This window comes from Lemur catta, chromosome 9, assembly GCF_020740605.2.
Source record: "Lemur catta isolate mLemCat1 chromosome 9, mLemCat1.pri, whole genome shotgun sequence".
NCBI lineage: Eukaryota > Metazoa > Chordata > Mammalia > Primates > Lemuridae > Lemur > Lemur catta.
The window spans coordinates 1,090,683-1,105,278 of NC_059136.1; the positions used below are offsets into that span (position 1 = coordinate 1,090,683).

General features: G+C 64.7%; 1 protein-coding gene across 2 annotated transcripts in view; it reads right to left on the reverse strand.

The window, feature by feature from the left end:
* Positions 1 to 6,898: 6,898 nt before the first annotated feature.
* CTXND1 (cortexin domain containing 1) overlaps positions 6,899 to 14,596 on the reverse strand; it is a 38,942-nt gene continuing 31,244 nt past the window's right edge. For both annotated transcript variants that reach the window (XM_045561404.1, XM_045561405.1), the window contains one exon: positions 6,899 to 8,130. In XM_045561404.1, the coding sequence (XP_045417360.1) occupies positions 7,889 to 8,068 (180 nt within the window). In that variant the 5' untranslated portion in view covers positions 8,069 to 8,130 and the 3' untranslated portion in view covers positions 6,899 to 7,888. The remainder of the gene's footprint in view (positions 8,131 to 14,596) is intronic.

Genomic DNA, 14,596 nt, shown 5'->3' on the forward strand with positions numbered 1-14,596 from the left:
CGGGCAACAGAGCGAGACTCTGTCTCAAAAAAAAAAAAAAAAAAAGTCTGCTGATTTGAATGTTAATCTCATCAAAAAAACACACAGAAACATCTAGAATAATGTTTGATCAAATATGTGGGTACCTTGCTCTAGCCGAGTGAGTGCATGAAGTCGCTCAGCATAGCGCCGCGCACGTCAGCATTTTGGGGGCTGACTGATGGGCACATGGGTGCAGCCTTGGTTCAAGGACCCTGTGGCTGTGTCGTCACATCATAGACCTCGGACACAGCCCCCGAGCCGTGGTGCCCACCTGAGGGGGCAGAAGGGGGCAAGGGGCAGCATCCCCTCCCTTGCAAGCCCCCCAGACGCAGGGGAGCGAGCCCCCCTGTGTCCCCTGCCCCCCACTGGGGACAGGCAGCCGTGGGCCCAGCCTGGTTCCTGGGTGGCCGCGGGGGAAGGTGCCTTCTTGGGCCTGACGAGCCCTGTCCCAGGGCCTGAGAGGACACGTGAGGACACGGCCCCATCAGGCCACACCACTCAGGCACTCAGTCTGTGCCGCGTGCCTGTCCCTGCGAGGCGCTGTCCACGGCCAGGGACACAGCACACAGAGCAGCCCCAGTGCTGCAGGAAGCTTGTGTCCCAGTGGGGGGAGGAGGACGGCAGACCAGTGGGTAGGGACAGACGCGCAGTCTGAGCGATGGACATTCTGTGGATACGGGGGTGTGGGTGCTCCGTGCACACGGTGTCGGCCTCAGTGCTTCCTGCCAGAGAACTGGCGGCAGGGAGGGAGCAAGCGCGGTGACGTTGGGGGCGAGTGCTCTGGGCAGAGGGACCAGCCAGCGCAAAGCCCTGAGGGTAGAACACGCTTATCACGTCTGAGGACCTTCAGGGAGGCTGGGGCTCTCTCACATAAAAGCATTCTGGGGCCAGGAAGGCTGGAGCGGGGATGGCAGCTCCACGGTGTCAGTAGCGGACTTTTGCTGTGCCGTCCTCAGCATGCGGTTTTCAGTCTCAAGGTGCCTTCACTGTACCAAATGGCTGCTGCAGCTCCAGCCAGCACACCCAAGTTCCAGGCTGACAGAAAGAGACAACAAAGGGGTGGGGATTAGGGGGATGAAAGGGCACAAGGGTCCTTCTTCCCTTTGAGTTGGGTCCCTTTAAGCAGCCTTCCTGGAGCCTCGTACCACACGTTTCTTGCACTTTATTGGTGAGAATATAACCTCTGTATAAGGAAGGCTGGGAATGGAGTCTTACAACCGAACACATTGCTGCCCTGTGAATATCAGGGTTTGAATGCTGAAGGGGAGAGTGGGTACTGGGGGGCAGCCAGCAGCCTCGGCTACACAGGCTGGGGAAGAGCGTCCCTGGGGCCGAACTGCCCTGCACAGCGGGCCTCACTTCACCCAGCTGCATTCCGGGTCCCTGTTCCCCAGGGCTTTGCTGATGTCGGTGGACATCCTGGTCAGTGCAGGTGGCAGCAGGGTCTCCCGGGCTCCTGCTCTCTGGGTAAGGTTGGTGCAGGTACATCCGCTGCATTCGGAAGGCAAAGCCTTCCCCGGCGTTTTTCTGAATTCCGTGTATTCCCAGGGACATCTCTGCTCCTGTTGACTCGGCTAAAATCCCTGCCCTCCATGCTGTGTTTGGGGATTGTGCCGTTAGCTCTGTTTCCCGGCGTCAGCCTGCGGGAGCCGCCCGTCTCTTCCCCAAAACCCTCCTCACCTGCGCGCGCTACCGAGGCTGCGCACAGCAGAGTTTGCTGGGCGTCTCTGGGTCGGGGCGGTGGTCACTTCAAGTCACCGTTAATCCACTCGGCCCCGCTGGCACCAGAGAATGCCGATGCCAACGGTTGAAATCACACGGGCACCCCCTTGCACATCTGAGGCACTCACGGGCTTGGTGATGCCGAGAAACCCGCTGGACCTGCCCCGTAGCCTGGGACAAAAACAGGGCGGGTAGAGCCAGAAACGTTCCTGGCACCAGGTTCATGAAAGGAACCAAAGTAATGGACGTGCCAGCTGGGTCCAGCCGGGCTCTACCCAACATTTGCTCTTCCTCAGCCTGTGGCAACAAGAGCCTGTTTGTTTTACCGTCGCGACCTCCAGAAACGCTCACTGCCAGCCCCAGGTGACGAGTACATTTAATGACATTTAAATTTAGAGATCTGATCTACTGCAGCCTGTCAGGGTGTCATGATATGGAATAGACAAAATGGATTTCATGGCAAATTTCCTCTTTTTGACAGTGGCATTTTAAGAACTAGAGGCATTTTGCCCAGATGGATGGAGCGTCCAGATCTGGGAATGAGCGTCCCAAGGCCAGTTGGCCTAATTATCACTGTGTGTTTCTTATTAAATCCCTGTTGCATCGATGTTTCCTGCTTTTAACCATCGGCCCATTAGCCGTGTAGACAGGGATGACCGTGGGGCTGGGAACAGAATCCACTTGGAACTTGACCTGACCAGGAGGAGCCAGCTCAGGGGCGGTTCTGGCAGGACGGGGCCTGCGGGGGTTTCATTGCAGGGCTGCAGGGAGCGGCTGGACTCGGGAGCCCCTGTCCCCGCTACAGAGGGGCAGGGGAAGAGTATATGGGATATGCGCCATCTTACCCCTCGCTGGAAGACCCCAGTCTGGGAACCAAGGGATGGTGGTGGGAGGGACTCTTCTCACCATCGTACCTAATAACCCGCCTGTGGAATTTTGTTTTCCATCCTTATAACCTTAGGTTTGGTGGGTTTGGGAATCCCTGGTGACCAAGAAGAAATGCTGCCACCAGGGAACAGGGTTAAGGGTCTGCTAGATTCGAAGCTGACGTGGTCCTGTGCCGTTTGGGGCTCCTCGTGTTGAACCAGGAGGCAGAGAGGGGGTCACCGTGCTGTCAGGGTGGTTCACCCCACATCCATGGGAAATGGGGTTTCTGCTATACAATGGGGACAAGGAGGACTGGCTGTGGAACCTGTGTCCCCTGTTCCCGTTCCGTGAGTCTGGGGCAGGGTCGTGATTCTGATTTCCAGCAGATCCCCCAGAGATGCTGAAGTTGTCCGTCCTCGGACACTAGTTGGAGTGGCACTGCCCGAGAGCACCTGGCTTCCAGGTGAGCCCTTCAAGGCTTCTTCATGTCCTTTAGGGACCTGGGGACCCTCTGGCAACTCAGTAAAGACAGTGCACCAAGAATCTGGACCCTCTGTGAGTGAAGATCGGAGTTGTCCCACCAGATAAAATGCCCCAGCAGCCAAGGCGCGCTGGGAGGGCGAGGGGTGGGGCAGAGCAGGCTGCGGTCCCCACCCTGGGACTCGTGACCAGCTGCACTTTCCACCAAGTATGTCCTGTACCTAGTGGGGCTGCACGACAGTTTGAGCTCCAGGTGGGAGTAGGACTAAGTTGGTGTCACCCCCAGACAACACGGTGGCTGGTGGGACTTTGTTTCCCCTTTGTTGTCCCCTTTGTTGGGGACAGATAGCCCATCCCCGACACTAAATGGTAACAGGGTGATCGTCTGGTTATCCACTTTTGCTCCAGTGTGCTGACTTGTACGGGTCACCCAGCGTCCCCTGAGCTGCAGCTTCTGTTGTTTGGGACCAGTGGGGACCCAGACGGGACACTGCAGGGCAGGAGGTGAGAGCTCAGGGGATTTATTTCCTGCCTCCCTTCCTAATGGGTGCAGTTTGGGGGTTGATCCTCTCCCTGTGCCCTGCAGCGCCCTGCCTTCTCTGTGCCCCGGCCGGCAGAGGTGGCAACGGCCCCACCTGGGCCCGTCCTGGGTGTCCCTGTTCCCTGTTGTTTCCCGCAACCTCGCCCAACCGCTGCAGACCCTCCTTCGTTAAACTCCCTCGGGTCAGTGCTTGGGGCGTGCCTGCTCCTTCCTGACAAGGCTGACAGCCCCAGGGGACCCCCACCCAGAGAGGGAATCCGGCCGGGGCCATCAGGGACTTAGGGGCTGGTGTGGCCGAGGCTGTCGGTGTCTCGGGACATGGCAGCGTGTCTGTGAGGGGACAGGACAGAACGCCTGGGCCTGTGCATGTGACCAGGGACCTCAGTGTGGCCCCGGGACGTTGCAGGCAGCCGCCCACACGCAGGGCAGGACCCGTCCTGGACACTGGGGGACACACCAGGCCCCGCCATTCTCGCCATTCGGGGCTTGACACCAGGCCCAGCCCCTTCGGAGCTGAGTCGCACCCGGGATTCCGAGACAGGGTGACTTCCAATAAGAGCATGTGGCCATCGGAGCAGCTAACTGGAAGAAGTAGGATGACAGCCGTGATGGGAGTTGACGTGTCCAGCCCGCGAGGCGAGGCGAGGCCCTCCTCTCCACCCCCTCTCTCCGCGTCCTCGGGGCCTTTCATCCTGGGGTGGGGGGCGCAGTCTGACCCCTCGCGCCTGCGCACTTCCGCTCCCGTCTGGGGACTGCGGGCCCTTCCCCGCGCGGTTCCTCACGGTGCCACCACCCAGACGCCTGCGCTGTCCCCACACCCCTGTGGCAGGGGCTCGCGGGGCACGAGGGGCTCAGCCAAGCGCAGACAGGCAGCGACTCGAAGCTGTCCCCAGATGTCACCGTCTGCAGCATCCTCAGCCGCGCTCGCCGCCAGTCCTGGGCGGTGGCCAACCTCGCAGCCCCCGCGTCTCTAGATGCTTCTCACGGCCCGCAGCCTCCCGTCCCCACCCCGTCCCCACACCCCGTCCCCACCCCCCATCCCCACCCTCCCGTCCCGACTCCCCCATCCTCACACCCCGTCCCCACCCCCGTCCCCCACCCCCCCGTCCCATCCCCCCGTCCCCACCCCCCCGTCCCCCACCCCCCTGTCCCCACACCCCACCCCACCCCCCCGTCCCCACCCTCCCATCCCCACACCCCCGTCCCATACCCCGTCTCCACCCTGTCCCCACCCTCCCATCCCCACCTTCCCCTGTCCCCACCCCCCATCCCCACCCCACCCCTGTCCCCACACCCATCCCCACCCCCCATCCCCACCCCCCGTCCCCACCCCGTCCCCACACCCGGTCCCACACCATCCCCACCCCGTCCCCACACCCCGTCCCCACCCCGTCCATTCTTCTCGCCGAGCGGTTTCCGTCTCTGTGACCCCAACCTTGACTCAGCCGGAGCCAGGGCCGGCCTCGGGCCACACGGGACCGTGTCCTCGCGTCCGCAGCGACACGGGACAGCAGAAGCCGAACTGCAGTGGGTCCCTCCCCTCACGGGACCAGATCTTGGCCCTCCCTCCCCGAGTCTTGGGGGCTGTTAAATATTCGTTCCCCCCCCCCGCCGGGCAGCCCGTCTCCGTCCCTCTGTTCCTGCGCGGTCCACAGGCAGCGGGGAAATGAAGGAAATCCCGGTGCGTAATTGTCGGAGTCTCTAAACCCCGTGCACTGGATGTCGCGTTCTGGGGCATCAGAGTGACGCATTGGATGCCGTCAGGGGAAAGAGCACGATGTCAAATCGCACGCGATGACATCTATGAAAAACGCATCTTGCACGAGGACAGTGGTCAGAAGGGAATGTGGACACAAATGAAAGTCACTGTTCCGTTGGAGGCTTGGGTTGGGAGCGGTATTTATATTTTTCTGAAATGTCATTGTTTCCCCTTGCCGTCGAAAGGAGTGAAGAGATAAAACAGGAAACACTGGCAAGTCTCGGCATGGAAAGGAATCGGCTGGGACCTTTCAGGAGCATGCCCACACCTGGGGGTGCTGCTAACACGGATTCCTGGCTTTGCCCCCAGGGACTCTGACTCCGGCCGGAGGGCGGTTCTGGGCCGCCACCAAGCGCCAGGGGTTGCAGATGCCATCTGCCCGCAGCCAGCTTGAGCCAGTGCCACCGGGGCACCTGTGCCCACTCCCCAGTTCTAGGGGACCGACGTCTTCCCCCTCCTTGGGCCTATTATCAGCTGACTCAGAGTTGGTCCTGATTTATTTAGTAAAGCCCCCCGCTGGGCTTTCCACAGCAGCGCCGGGCGTCTCTGGGGTGGGCTTCGGGCCAGGCACAGGCTCTCATTCGCAGCTTCCTTCTTATCCGGAGCCTTCCAGGCACCTCAGCCTTTGCCAGCTGTCCCTGTGTGTCCCGTGCAATGGGCGTGGGCAGAGGGGAAGTGGACACACCCTCCACAGCTCTGCCCTTGTCCACCTTCAGGGATCACCTATGGTGACAGTGCTCTGGAAACCCAGTTCCCGAGGGGCCGGGGTGGGGTGGGGACCCCTGGCTGGGAGGCGGGTGATGGGAAGGCAGCCCTGAGTGTCGGCCCGGCTGCAGGAGTCCTGGGACAGGGGAGGCCATGCCCTGGAGGGAGGGGACGAATGGGCGCAGGGGAAGGGGACTTCGGGAAGTCTACTTCAGTGTCTTGGCATGTTTGTGGGCAAGCTGATGACAGGGACAATGATGTCAATTAGAGACACCATATCCCTGGCGGTCAGGTGCTGGGAGGTTGCTGTGAGCCTTCCTCTGCCGGGGGCTCTGGCTGGACGTCTGCCGCGGGAAGTTGCCCGGAGCTGGGGAGGCCCAGGTGCCCGGCTCTGCGGGGGGCGAGGAACCCCTGTCCCTCCCGCGCTTCTCGGCCGCGGATCCAGGAAGGAGCACTGCTGCTGCCCGGCCCCTCGTTCATCCTCACAGCCACCGCAGGAGGGAGAGGTTATTCCCCCACCGAAAGATGAGGAAGTTGGGGCTACGTGAGTTATTTGGGGTCATGTAACAGGGACGTGGAGGGGTTGGGACCTGCCACCAGGTCTGCGGGCTCTGGCACAAGGTTCTTGCTGCGAGGTCACAGATGTGGGGTGGGAAGGGGAGGGGAGGGGGGTCCAGAGAGGAGCCATTACCAACGTTATTCCTCCCCCACTGGCACAGAGCACTCCGCTCCCGGCCTTTCATTCACACCAGATCGATGCCACAAAAAAAAAAAAAAAAAAAAAAAATGAAAAACTGGCAAGGCTTTTCTTCTCTAATTTACAATGAGGGAACTGAGGCACAGAGAGGTGAAGTCACTTGCTCAAGGTCACACAGCAGGACTAGAATCCAGGTCTCCCTGTCCAATATTCATCTCGTGGACTGTGCACCCTCAGAGGGTTACTGGGTGAAATAATTTTGTGTGAGGAAAAGTTGGTTAAAAGAAACAGTCCACTTAAAGGACATGAGGAGACTGTGACCCACCCCGAGTGAGTTCCCCGTGGCCACCGGGAGCGGCGGCTGAGCTGCATGTTGGATGAAACGGGCCGTGTTCCTGCTGCCGTGCGAAGCGACACAACACCAAGCACGGAGCGTGAGTTTGACTCAAACACGCCTGCAAAAGGCTGGGAGGAAATGTATCAGAGTGGCGGCTTCTGGGAGGGTCGTGGCTGTCACCTTCCCCCTTTGCTTCTATTTCTCTGTGTTCCTCCAGATTCCTAAACTGCACATTGTGTCTGTAACAGGAAAGATAATATCCCTCTATGTTTTCGTTTAAAACAAACACTGCTGGGAGCTGCCCGGGCCACGTGCCTCTTGTGCGTTTCCAGGCAGGCGCCTGGGCCTCCGCTCAGCCCTCGCCACCCTCGCTGCTGTCCCTGGGCAGGGTGGGGGCTCCGCGGGACCCTTCCTGGGAGTCTCCGTGCGCCACTTTGGGTTTCAAGGACAGAGAGCCCCCCGCGCCCCAGGAGGTGTCTGGTGTGCGATGTGGGGAAGGGGTGCCTGTGCCGGATCCAGTTCCAGAAGGTGCCCGGGAAGGCCACCATCTGTCACCCTGCGGTGCCTGCCCCATCGGGACCCCCGGCCTCCTGGCCTGGCCCCTGCCCTTGCCCCCAGGCTGCTGCAGAGCCCCCCACGCCCTGTGTGCTGAGTGAGGGCTGGACCCTCCCCCCGGGGGCCACGTCCACTCCTGGCCTCCACAGGCTGGCAGGCTGGTGGCAGGGGACACGGGGGCTCATCCTGCCACCGTGCGGGACCTCAGTCGTCCAGGTGCTGCTCCTCCCAGGTGGAAGTGGGGATGGCGCTGTAGGGGTCCATGATGACCTTGGCGCAGCGGATGACCATCACCACGAGGAAGAGGCAGAGGAAGACGAAGCAGGCCAAGGTCAGCCCTTTGTCCACGTCCACGTAGACCGGCTCCGGCGTGGGCTCTTCCATCTCGCGGGGGCGGCTGCGGGCTCCTCCTCCGGCCGGGGCCTGACTCGTACCATTTTCCACCCCTGCGGAGAGAGCCGGGGGCGGGAACGAGGGGTGGCCATTCACCTGGGCAGGTGAGGGCACACACCTCTGCCCCGGAGCGTGCCACAGGCGCTAGGGAGGGGACAGGGACAGCCCTAAGCCTTGCAGGTAACTGAATCCCAGCTCTGCCAGCGCCCGGCAGCCCAGGTCTGGGCACCTCACGATTGTCCTTAGGACCCTGCTGCTGACGCTCACGCCGACACACGCTCACTCAACCTGGGATGATGCACTCACTCCCCCGGGTCCCACCTCCCGCCCTGCTGAGGACAGGTGACAACACCTGCTCCATAGGGGTGTGAGGACTAAGTGCACAGTCCCCAGCCCTGGCACGTCAGCTCTCTGCAGGCCCAGCTGTCAAGGGCAGTTTTAGGATGGGGACCCTGCTGCTCCCTGTCCTCACACAGCGATCATCCCGCTCCTCCCTCTGCCCACAGGGCACTCATCCCCTCCTCCCTCTCCCCACACGGCACTCACCCCCTCCTCCCTCTCCCCACACGGCACTCATCCCCCTCCTCCCTCTCCCCACACGGCGCTCATCCCCTCCTCCCTCTCCCCACAGGGCACTCATCCCCTCCTCCCTCTCCCCACAGGGCGCTCATCCCCCTCCTCCCTCTCCCCACAGGGCGCTCATCCCCCTCCTCCCTCTCCCCACACGGCACTCATCCCCTCCTCCCTCTCCCAACAGGGCACTCATCCCCTCCTACCTCTCCCTACAGGGCACTCATCCCCCTCCTCCTCCCTCTCCCCACAGGGCGCTCACCCCCCTCCTCCCTCTCCCCACAGGACACTCATCCCCTCCTCCCTCTCCCCACAGGACACTCATTCCCTCCTCCCTCTCCCCACAGGACGCTCATCCCCTCCTCCCTCTCCCCACAGGGCGCTCATCCCCCTCCTCCCTCTCCCCACAGGGCGCTCATCCCCCTCCTCCCTCTCCCCACAGGGCACTCATCCCCTCCTCCCTCTCCCCACAGGGCGCTCATCCCCTCCTCCCTCTCCCCACAGGGCGCTCATCCCCCTCCTCCCTCTCCCCACAGGACACTCATCCCTTCCTCCCTCTCCCCACAGGGCACTCATCCCCCTCCTCCCTCTCCCCACAGGGCGCTCATCCCCTCCTCCCTCTCCCCACAGGGCGCTCATCCCCTCCTCCCTCTCCCCACAGGGCGCTCATCCCCTCCTCCCTCTCCCCACAGGACGCTCATCCCCTCCTCCCTCTCCCCACAGGACACTGATCCCCTATTCCCTCTCCCCACAGGGCACTCATCCCCTCCTCCCTCTCCCCACACGGCGCTCATCCCCCTCCTCCCTCTCCCCACAGGGCGCTCATCCCCCTCCTCCCTCTCCCCACAGGACACTCATCCCCTCCTCCCTCTCCCCACAGGGCACTCATCCCCTCCTCCCTCTCCCCACAGGGCACTCATCCCCCTCCTCCCTCTCCCCACAGGGCGCTCATCCCCTCCTCCCTCTCCCCACAGGGCACTCATCCCCTCCTCCCTCTCCCCACAGGACACTCATCCCCCTCCTCCCTCTCCCCACAGGGCGCTCATCCCCTCCTCCCTCTCCCCACAGGGCACTCATCCCCCTCCTCCCTCTCCCCACAGGGCGCTCATCCCCTCCTCCCTCTCCCCACAGGGCACTCATCCCCCTCCTCCCTCTCCCCACAGGGCGCTCATCCCCCTCCTCCCTCTCCCCACACGGCGCTCATCCCCTCCTCCCTCTCCCCACAGGGCACTCATCCCCTCCTCCCTCTCCCCACAGGGCGCTCATCCCCCTCCTCCCTCTCCCCACAGGGCGCTCATCCCCTCCTCCCTCTCCCCACAGGGCGCTCATCCCCCTCCTCCCTCTCCCCACAGGGCACTCATCCCCTCCTCCCTCTCCCCACAGGGCACTCATCCCCTCCTCCCTCTGCCCACACGGCACTCATCCCCTCCTCCCTCTCCCCACAGGGCACTCATCCCCTCCTCCCTCTGCCCACACGGCACTCATCCCCTCCTCTCTCTCCCCACAGGGCACTCATCCCCTCCTCCCTCTCCCCACACGGCACTCATCCCCCTCCTCCCTCTCCCCACAGGGCGCTCATCCCCTCCTCCCTCTCCCCACAGGGCACTCATCCCCCTCCTCCCTCTCCCCACAGGGCGCTCATCCCCCTCCTCCCTCTCCCCACAGGGCGCTCATCCCCCTCCTCCCTCTCCCCACACGGCGCTCATCCCCTCCTCCCTCTCCCCACAGGACACTCATCCCCTCCTCCCTCTGCCCACACGGCACTCATCCCCTCCTCCCTCTCCCCACAGGGCACTCATCCCCTCCTCCCTCTCCCCACAGGGCGCTCATCCCCTCCTCCCTCTCCCCACACGGCACTCATCCCCCTCGTCCCTCTCCCCACAGGGCGCTCATCCCCCTCCTCCCTCTCCCCACAGGGCGCTCATCCCCTCCTCCCTCTCCCCACAGGGCACTCATCCCCCTCCTCCCTCTCTCCACAGGGCGCTCATCCCCTCCTCCCTCTCCCCACAGGGCACTCATCCCCCTCCTCCCTCTCTCCACAGGGCGCTCATCCCCTCCTCCCTCTCCCCACAGGGCGCTCATCCCCTCCTCCCTCTCCCCACAGGGCACTCATCCCCTCCTCCCTCTCCCCACACGGCACTCATCCCCCTCCTCCCTCTCCCCACAGGGCGCTCATCCCCTCCTCCCTCTCCCCACATGGCACTCATCCCCTCCTCCCTCTCCCCACCTGGCGCTCATCCCCCTCCTCCCTCTCCCCACCTGGCGCTCATCCCCCTCCTCCCTCTCCCCACAGGGCACTCGTCCCCTCCTCCTCCCTCTGCCCACACGGCGCTCATCCCCCTCCTCCCTCTCCCCACAGGGCGCTCATCCCCTCCTCCCTCTCCCCACAGGGCGCTCATCCCCTCCTCCCTCTCCCCACAGGGCGCTCATCCCCTCCTCCCTCTCCCCACAGGGCACTCATCCCCTCCTCCCTCTCCCCACAGGGCACTCGTCCCCCTCCTCCTCCCTCTGCCCACACGGCGCTCATCCCCCTCCTCCCTCTCCCCACAGGGCGCTCATCCCCTCCTCCCTCTCCCCACAGGGCGCTCATCCCCTCCTCCCTCTCCCCACAGGGCGCTCATCCCCCCTCCTCCCTCTCCCCACAGGGCACTCACCCCCTCCTCCCTCTCCCCACACGGCGCTCATCCCCTCCTCCCTCTCCCCACAGGGCACTCATCCCCTCCTCCCTCTCCCCACAGGGCGCTCATCCCCCTCCTCCCTCTCCCCACACGGCACTCACCCCCTCCTCCCTCTCCCCACACGGCACTCATCCCCCTCCTCCCTCTCCCCACACGGCGCTCATCCCCTCCTCCCTCTCCCCACAGGGCACTCATCCCCTCCTCCCTCTCCCCACAGGGCGCTCATCCCCCTCCTCCCTCTCCCCACAGGGCGCTCATCCCCCTCCTCCCTCTCCCCACACGGCACTCATCCCCTCCTCCCTCTCCCAACAGGGCACTCATCCCCTCCTACCTCTCCCAACAGGGCACTCATCCCCTCCTACCTCTCCCTACAGGGCACTCATCCCCCTCCTCCCTCTCTCCACAGGGCGCTCATCCCCTCCTCCCTCTCCCCACAGGGCGCTCATCCCCTCCTCCCTCTCCCCACAGGGCACTCATCCCCTCCTCCCTCTCCCCACACGGCACTCATCCCCCTCCTCCCTCTCCCCACAGGGCGCTCATCCCCTCCTCCCTCTCCCCACATGGCACTCATCCCCTCCTCCCTCTCCCCACCTGGCGCTCATCCCCCTCCTCCCTCTCCCCACCTGGCGCTCATCCCCCTCCTCCCTCTCCCCACAGGGCACTCGTCCCCTCCTCCTCCCTCTGCCCACACGGCGCTCATCCCCCTCCTCCCTCTCCCCACAGGGCGCTCATCCCCTCCTCCCTCTCCCCACAGGGCGCTCATCCCCTCCTCCCTCTCCCCACAGGGCGCTCATCCCCTCCTCCCTCTCCCCACAGGGCACTCATCCCCTCCTCCCTCTCCCCACAGGGCACTCGTCCCCTCCTCCTCCCTCTGCCCACACGGCGCTCATCCCCCTCCTCCCTCTCCCCACAGGGCGCTCATCCCCTCCTCCCTCTCCCCACAGGGCGCTCATCCCCTCCTCCCTCTCCCCACAGGGCGCTCATCCCCCTCCTCCCTCTCCCCACAGGGCACTCATCCCCCTCCTCCCTCTCCCCACAGGGCGCTCATCCCCTCCTCCCTCTCCCCACACGGCACTCATCCCCCTCCTCCCTCTCCCCACAGGGCGCTCATCCCCCTCCTCCCTCTCCCCACAGGGCGCTCATCCCCCTCCTCCCTCTCCCCACAGGGCGCTCATCCCCTCCTCCCTCTCCCCACAGGGCACTCATCCCCCTCCTCCCTCTCCCCACACGGCGCTCATCCCCCTCCTCCCTCTCCCCACAGGGCGCTCATCCCCTCCTCCCTCTCCCCACACGGCGCTCATCCCCCTCCTCCCTCTCCCCACACGGCGCTCATCCCCCTCCTCCCTCTCCCCACAGGGCGCTCATCCCCTCCTCCCTCTCCCACACACGGCGCTCATCCCCCTCCTCCCTCTCCCCACAGGGCGCTCATCCCCTCCTCCCTCTCCCCACAGGGCGCTCATCCCCCTCCTCCCTCTCCCCACACGGCGCTCATCCCCCTCCTCCCTCTCCCCACAGGGCGCTCATCCCCCTCCTCCCTCTCCCCACAGGGCGCTCATCCCCCTCCTCCCTCTCCCCACACGGCGCTCATCCCCCTCCTCCCTCTCCCCACAGGGCGCTCATCCCCCTCCTCCCTCTCCCCACAGGGCGCTCATCCCCTCCTCCCTCTCCCCACACGGCGCTCATCCCCTCCTCCCTCTCCCCACAGGGCACTCATCCCCTCCTCCCTCTCCCCACACGGCGCTCATCCCCTCCTCCCTCTCCCCACAGGGCACTCATCCCCTCCTCCCTCTGCCCACACGGCACTCATCCCCTCCTCCCTCTCCCCACAGGGCACTCATCCCCTCCTCCCTCTCCCCACACGGCACTCATCCCCCTCCTCCCTCTCCCCACAGGGCACTCATCCCCCTCCTCCCTCTCCCCACAGGGCGCTCATCCCCTCCTCCCTCTCCCCACAGGGCACTCATCCCCCTCCTCCCTCTCCCCACAGGGCGCTCATCCCCTCCTCCCTCTCCCCACAGGGCACTCATCCCCTCCTCCCTCTCCCCACAGGACACTCATCCCCCTCCTCCCTCTCCCCACAGGGCGCTCATCCCCTCCTCCCTCTCCCCACAGGGCACTCATCCCCCTCCTCCCTCTCCCCACAGGGCGCTCATCCCCTCCTCCCTCTCCCCACAGGGCACTCATCCCCCTCCTCCCTCTCCCCACAGGGCGCTCATCCCCCTCCTCCCTCTCCCCACCTGGCGCTTATCCCCCTCCTCCCTCTCCCCACAGGGCACTCGTCCCCTCCTCCTCCCTCTGCCCACACGGCGCTCATCCCCCTCCTCCCTCTCCCCACAGGGCGCTCATCCCCTCCTCCCTCTCCCCACAGGGCGCTCATCCCCTCCTCCCTCTCCCCACAGGGCGCTCATCCCCTCCTCCCTCTCCCCACAGGGCACTCATCCCCTCCTCCCTCTCCCCACAGGGCGCTCATCCCCCTCCTCCCTCTCCCCACAGGGCGCTCATCCCCCTCCTCCCTCTCCCCACAGGGCGCTCATCCCCTCCTCCCTCTCCCCACAGGGCACTCATCCCCCTCCTCCCTCTCCCCACAGGGCACTCATCCCCCTCCTCCCTCTCCCCACACGGCGCTCATCCCCCTCCTCCCTCTCCCCACAGGGCGCTCATCCCCTCCTCCCTCTCCCCACAGGGCACTCATCCCCCTCCTCCCTCTCCCCACACGGCGCTCATCCCCCTCCTCCCTCTCCCCACAGGGCGCTCATCCCCCCTCCTCCCTCTCCCCACAGGGCACTCATCCCCTCCTCCCTCTCCCCACAGGGCACTCATCCCCCTCCTCCCTCTCCCCACACGGCGCTCATCCCCCCTCCTCCCTCTCCCCACAGGGCGCTCATCCCCTCCTCCCTCTCCCCACACGGCGCTCATCCCCCTCCTCCCTCTCCCCACACGGCGCTCATCCCCCTCCTCCCTCTCCCCACAGGGCGCTCATCCCCTCCTCCCTCTCCCCACACGACGCTCATCCCCCTCTCCCTCTCCCCACAGGGCGCTCATCCCCTCCTCCCTCTCCCCACAGGGCACTCATCCCCCTCCTCCCTCTCCCCACACGGCGCTCATCCCCCTCCTCCCTCTCCCCACACGGCGCTCATCCCCCTCCTCCCTCTCCCCACAGGGCGCTCATCCCCCTCCTCCCTCTCCCCACACGGCGCTCATCCCCTCCTCCCTCTCCCCACACGGCACTCATCCTGTCCTCATCCCTGCATTTGCAGAGGGCTGGAGCTGT